The 6,064-nt window shown below is 58.3% G+C and overlaps 1 protein-coding gene across 4 annotated transcripts in view; it reads right to left on the minus strand.

Moving 5' to 3' along the window:
- Gfi1 (growth factor independent 1 transcriptional repressor) overlaps window positions 1-5,764 on the minus strand; it is a 9,461-nt gene extending 3,697 nt beyond the window's left edge. Inside the window, exons 1-5 of one of the 4 annotated variants that reach the window (XM_021210892.1) lie at window positions 5,478-5,764; window positions 3,242-3,404; window positions 2,742-2,927; window positions 962-1,449; window positions 705-842 (exon numbers count right to left, since the gene is read on the minus strand). In XM_021210892.1, the coding sequence (XP_021066551.1) occupies window positions 705-842; window positions 962-1,449; window positions 2,742-2,927; window positions 3,242-3,356 (927 nt within the window). In that variant the 5' untranslated portion in view covers window positions 3,357-3,404; window positions 5,478-5,764. Of the gene's footprint in view, window positions 1-704; window positions 843-961; window positions 1,450-2,741; window positions 2,928-3,241; window positions 3,405-3,549; window positions 4,067-4,659; window positions 5,456-5,477 lie in introns of those variants that run through there. The other 3 variants (XM_021210889.1, XM_021210888.1, XM_021210890.1) reach the window with 3 other exon arrangements.
- Between the last annotated feature and the right edge of the window lie 300 nt (window positions 5,765-6,064).

A 6,064-nucleotide genomic window follows, 5' to 3' on the forward strand; every position in this document is an offset into this window, starting at 1 on the left:
CTCTCCCTCTCCTTCTCCCTCTCCCTCTTCCTCTCTCTCCCTCTCTCTCCAACATCTACTGATCTCCCAGAGCCAGAAACCCTCTCCTCTCTCCCTCCACCCCATCATTCAACACCTACTGATTAACACGTTTTCTACCAAAACACTTTACAGCCACATCCCTCCACACCCCAGGACAAAAGCGTAGCTCCGCCCTGCATTTTTGACACCCTCCTCAGCAGGACATCAGTCACTTAAGATTACCCCTCCTCCCCAGTCACTGTGGGGTTTGGACCAGATGGGTTGCTGTCACAGACACTTGTGTATATTTGCTTATCTCCCTCTCTTTAATCCACCATACAGGACCTGATGTGCTACAGGATTCTCAGGTGCCTAAAGCCCTGGATTTAGGCAAGTTATTGGCCAGCATTCACTACTGGACGCTGTATGATCTGAGACCCTCCCTTGCCAATCAGGAAGGATGAAGGGAACATAAACAGTAAAGTCAGTGCATTAGCAGCAAATCTCTAACAAATCTCCAACAGAATTCCACCGCTGGAGGCTCACACTGCGATCTAAGATTGCAGCACACTCCAGGACGTCTGCCACCCAGGTTTCTCTGCATACCTAAATAGGAGCAAGCAGAGGGGGCACCGGAAGGCAATGGGAAAGTGGCTGGTGCCAATTCAGAAGACAAGCTGAAAGGTCCCCAGCGCCGATCTTACCTGCGAGTGCACAGCCTTGTGTTGCTCCAGGCTCACCGCGTGCCCAAAGGTCTTGCCGCACATCTCGCACGCAAAGGGTCTCGTGCCGCTGTGGGACCGGCGCACGTGCACCTCCAACCCGTGCGGTGTGGAGAATACCTGAGGGCGAGTGGGGGACCAGGAAGAAGGCCGCTGAGGGGAGTCGCGGGGTGCGCACGCCGGAGGGTCACGGGCTGGGGGACACAGGGCTGATGAGGCCAGGCGCGCGCGAGCCTCACCTTGCTACATTTGATGCATTTGTAGGAGCCGCCACCCAGCAGCAGGCGGGTGCAAAGCAGCTCCGACTCCACCTTGACGCCCACGCTCTTGTCTGCGTGCAGCTCGTGGCCACGATCTTGGTACAGCCGGCCTGCTGTTGTGCTCGGCCGTTCGTACAGCCCGGCCGCCGCAGGCGCGAAGTCGCCATAGAGCCCCAGGCCTGCAGCGCTGGTGGCGCCCCCGGCGGCTCCGCAGCTCCCTGGCTGTCCCGCACCGGCTCCGCCCGCAGCCTGCTCAGGGCCGTAGCGCGCGGCTGGGCGGCCGGGTTCCGCGCCGCGCTCGCAGAAGAGGCTCAGGCCCGCGCTGCGCTCCAGCGCGCTGCACTGCCGATAGCTCTGTACCAGGTGCCGCAGGTCAGACCCCGCAAGGCCGCTCCACGCATAGGGCTTGAACGGCAGTGTGTAGGGCTGGGCTTCGTCCAGAGAGCGGCACAGCGACTTCTCCGACGCTGTGGAGGCACAGGAGGCCATTGAGTCAAGTTCGAGGCTGCTGGGCGGAGCCTGATCACTACTGTCAGGCGCCCTTGCTTGTTAGAAAGCCAAGTACCCCCGGACACCCGGGGTGAAACTCAGGTAGGCCCGCGGGACTTCCCGTGCCAGTGACAGAGCAGTAAAGTGATACTTAAAATGATACAGGTTAAAGAGGTGGGTAAATTCGTTTTGATGGTTCTCTGGCTGGACCCCACCCACCCCCAGTCCCCAGCACCTGCTAGAAAGATTGAGACAGACAGGACAGCTTAGGCCTCGGGTCCTGACTCCTTTCAAGTACTCCTCTACTCAATTCCATTCTCTTTGCAATAGATTATGAAGAACAGAGAAGGCCAACGTTGGGCCCAGGTTATCTAGGAGTATCAGACTAAACAAACTGGAATGTCCCAAGATTTCTTAAACCTATGACGAAAGGGGCAGCAGACAAGGGCGCGAAGTATAACAATCCCTGATAAATTTCTGATGAAAAATTACAGTTAAGGGCTAGCCACCACCTTCAGAAGAACTCCTCTCCCTTCACATACGTGAATTTTGCTGAAACTGGATATTGAATGAATGCAAGTAAATGTACCACACACTCCATTCTGGGCGGACCTGTTCCATGACAGCCTGGTTACACACAGCCAGGAAGAACCAACCCTCTGCTTGTGGGGGTGAATGAGCTAGTAGTGTGACAGGGAAGTAACCTGCTCTTGGCAGAATTTGGATTGATCTCCTTTCTACTTCTGCTGTGACCCGAGATATCCCCCCCCCCATCAATCCTAGTCAATTGCTCCCTGGAAATGAACCCGAGCATGCTGGTACCCCTGCCTGGGCCCTCTTAGCAGAAGGGGAGAAAATGAAACTTTTGAAGATAGAGCCAGCGAGCTGAGATTTTCAGCAGCAACCTTGCACTCAAGTGTGGCGCCCAGCTCTGTCCTGCTCAGACTGCCCAGGTCTCTTGTTTGAAGTATTCGGGTCTGGGTCCTAGATTCTGGGATCTGACAATTTCTAAACAATGAATTCTGGACATAAAAGAAATACCAAACAGAGGAGAGGACCAGTTCATTTGACCTCACCTGTCAGTTCCAGGCAAACGAATTAAGGGCCAGCCTGGAGCGGGCAAGGTATCCAGCACAAAGGCTGGATTCCTCCTCTGAACCCTGTTCCCTTAGGAGCCAGATCCCTAGGCCGACCCTCTGCATCCCTTGTGCTGGCTTCCCTCCGTGCTGCGACTCCAGAACTCTGCCACAAGACTAATCAGGGCCCTTACCTGGAGACACGGAGGGAGAAGGGGGCCTCCAAAAGTCCTCGAACTCGGAGCAGGGGTCACAAATGCTGCCCTCGCAGCTGTTGGGGGACACGGAGGCCCTGTCGGGAGCCTCGAGAAGCTGAGAGTCGGGGGACAAACGCTCTCGGGGCTCCATTTTCGACTCGCCTGAACTCACAGCGCCGCCGTCTGCGGAGAAGATTCAAGAGAGAAATAAACCTAAACCTGGCCGAACTGAAGTGGTTCCACCGTGGCGCCCGCGTCCTCCTCTGTCCACTCTGACCCGACCGGGAGCCCTCCCGGATTCAAGAGCCGACTGCGAGCGCCAGGGGCTCTCTGGCAAGCTCAGCAAATCTGAGCATCGGGAAACAAAAACAAAAACAAAAACAAAAAAGCACCCGAGGGACGTTAGGATAGCCTCTCCCCTGATTCCTAGGGAAAGAGGCTTGGAGCTGAGTCGGCGTCCCGGCAGCTGCCCCGCCCGGCCTCTGCGCGCCTCGCACCTGCTCTGCCCGGTGCAGGCACAGTCTCCAGGCGCAGGGAGTAGTCCGGCCCCGGAGAACGCGGCTGGTGGTAGCTGTGCGCCTTCTTGCTCTTGACCAGGAATGAGCGCGGCATGGTGGACAGCCGCTGGACGAATGTTTGGACCCTCGGATACTCTAAGTTCTAAGAGAAGGGAAAAAATTGGGTGGAAATGAGGGTCAGCACCGACGGCGGTTGTGGTCGGTTCCCAGGCCAAGGGAGAGTGTGGGCCGGGGAGGAGAGAGGGAAGCCGCGGGAGGAGGGGCCTGGACCCAGGCGCCACGCTCACCAGGTGGCACTCGGACAGGTGGCGCGAATCCTGGCCTCCGCCGCCGCTGCTACAGCTCAGTGGTAAAACCTGTCCCCAGGCTCTGGCTCCGGTCCCTTTGCTCTGCCCTGCCCATGCCTCAGCCCCTCCCCTTTCCTACCAAAGCTAGATCATCACTCTCCTGAGAGCAATAGTCCACAACTGGTCCGTTATCCCAAGTCAACCCTGCAAGCCCACCTGCTCCCTTCTGGGTTGTGGAGCACGCCCGGGATGCGTGGATTATTTTAGCTGGTCAGGGGGCATCAGTGTTTGGGACCCGGAAGGGGCTTAGAGCCAAAACCTCCAAGAGCCCCGCAACAAACAGAAGCGAAAGAGAGGAGCAGTAGACAGGAATGAGGGACTGGTTTGCCTAAGGACTGTGTGCTGCAGTGGCTGGAGCAGAAGGCAGGAAGCCAGAGGCACAGGAAAGTGAGGTGGGGGTGGCAAAGGACCAACATTTGTCCCAGGAGAAACGCCCACTGGAATAGTGGTGTGGCACTGGCCAGGATGGCGACCACTATGAAACATTCCAGATCCGTAAGCCTTGCTTCAGAAACTAAGTCCCGGAAAGAAGTATTTTCTGATCTGCTCACCAAAAATCTTGTCCTAGGGAAGTTGAGTCTGAACTGCGTGCTTACTGGCAAACACGCGGTGCCCAAATTTAAGGAGCGCCAATGATTTCGCGGGCCAGCAAGATGAAACCGGAGCGCGCACGAGTGAGCAGTGGCCAGGAGACCGGGGTCCCTGAGACAGCATGACCGAGAGCTGGCGTCGCTCTCTTTAACCCCCAATCAGTTCACCTAATCTCGGGTCGAAACCTGAGCCCTGCGGGAGGCGGGGCTGTGACTGCGTCCCAGCTCCTGGCCCGCTCCGGAGGCGACCCTAGGGCGGCCTAGGGTGAAACAAATCCGCCTGCCTCCACGGTCCAAGGCAATAGAGGCTGAACGGTGGCGGCGGGCTCAAAGACTGGGGCACAGGCCGGCGCACGCCCCGGGTCCTTGGACTTCGTGTAGTTCAGACTGAGGAACCTGGGCCTCTTCGCCATCACCCCCGCCCCCGGGGCGCGTACAGAACACAGCCTGTCGTACCCACTTAAAAGGAGCCCAAGGACTCCTGCACCAGATTCCCAGTCCTAATGTGTGGCCACACGCCTTGGTCCGGTTTGGCTCCCAGGACCCAGGCTCCAGCGCTTCAATTTTCCCGCACTCCCTGTCTGTACAGCCAGGCGCTCCAAACAGAGGACAATTCTTAAAGCAAGCTTGAAGAGCAGGAAAACAGGGCAAGAGTCCTGGAGGCCTCGACGAGGTTCGGGCCCGCGATAGCCAAGAACGAGACCCGTGGGAAGTAGGGCTGTCTGGCCCCGCGCTAGAACTGCGCGTCAGCACACGCGGGACAGGGTAGACACAGAGGTGGCGTCCTCGCCCAGGCCAAAAGCCTACGCCTCGGAGGGCTTTGCTGGGTTCCGGGTAGGAGGAGTAAGGGGATGGCAAGGAGGCCCAGCGCGTGGGAAGGCAACCTCGTGCTGCAGCTGGCGTCCAGGGGGCGGGGCGGCACGCTCCTGGCACCGTGGCCGGCCAGGCTTCCCCTGGTCATCTGAGGCTGGGAATTCAGGAGCTGAAGGCAAGGCGCTCAAGAGGAGAACTCCAGAGCCGCGCTGCCGCCACATGTCCACCAGATGTTTCCTTCCTGCGTGGATCCCACTCTCCTATCTAACCGCCAAACTGTGTGCCCCTCTATTCCAGATCTTTCGCTCCACCGCTTGGGTGGCTTCAGAACCCAGCAGCCGAAGCTCTGCAGCAGGTGGGGATCCGCCTGCGCCCTCGGGACGTCCCCACAGTGTCAGTATACTCCTACCAGTCCTCAAGGCCACCCCCGCCTGGGCGGGAGGCACAGCAGTTCAGCAAACCTACCTGCGGGGTCAGGGCGCGGGCATCGAGCTCTGAGACTGTGCAAACTGAATCTTGCTTTCGGGAGAGACTGATCTGTCTCTCTGACTTTTTTTCTTTTTTTTAATCTCCTTCGGAGCTCAGCCCCCAAAACCACAAACTTCACTTCCTGAGCGTTAGAGGCGCTCACTAGCCTTCTCAACCCCAGCCCCATCCCCCAGTGGGACAGCGGGCCACGAGCCTCCTTTGCGCAAGGGGTCAGGAGGTGACAGGAGGGGGTATCTTTTCCAACTCCCTGGGCACCCCTGAGCAGCCCCCCAATCTGTTTGTCTGTGGGATCCCAGGGCTATCTATGGAGTCCCCGGGATGTCTGAGAACTCAGCACTAAAAATGACTAGAAAGAAAATCGAAGTATTCTTGGCTCCTGAAGACTTCCGCAGCGAGAAGTCACAGATTCAGGACACAGATTGACGGGAGCTGCGGGCGCCGGTAGCAGGCAGCTCGAACGGCTCCCGGACCCTCTGGCCGTGGGCACCCCAATCCTGTCGACTGTTTGGGCAGCTTCGCTCCCCGATCGCGGCCGTGAATCACCGGACCCCGGTGCCGCCAGC

Source organism: Mus pahari, chromosome 13, assembly GCF_900095145.1.
Source record: "Mus pahari chromosome 13, PAHARI_EIJ_v1.1, whole genome shotgun sequence".
NCBI classification, from domain to species: domain Eukaryota; kingdom Metazoa; phylum Chordata; class Mammalia; order Rodentia; family Muridae; genus Mus; species Mus pahari.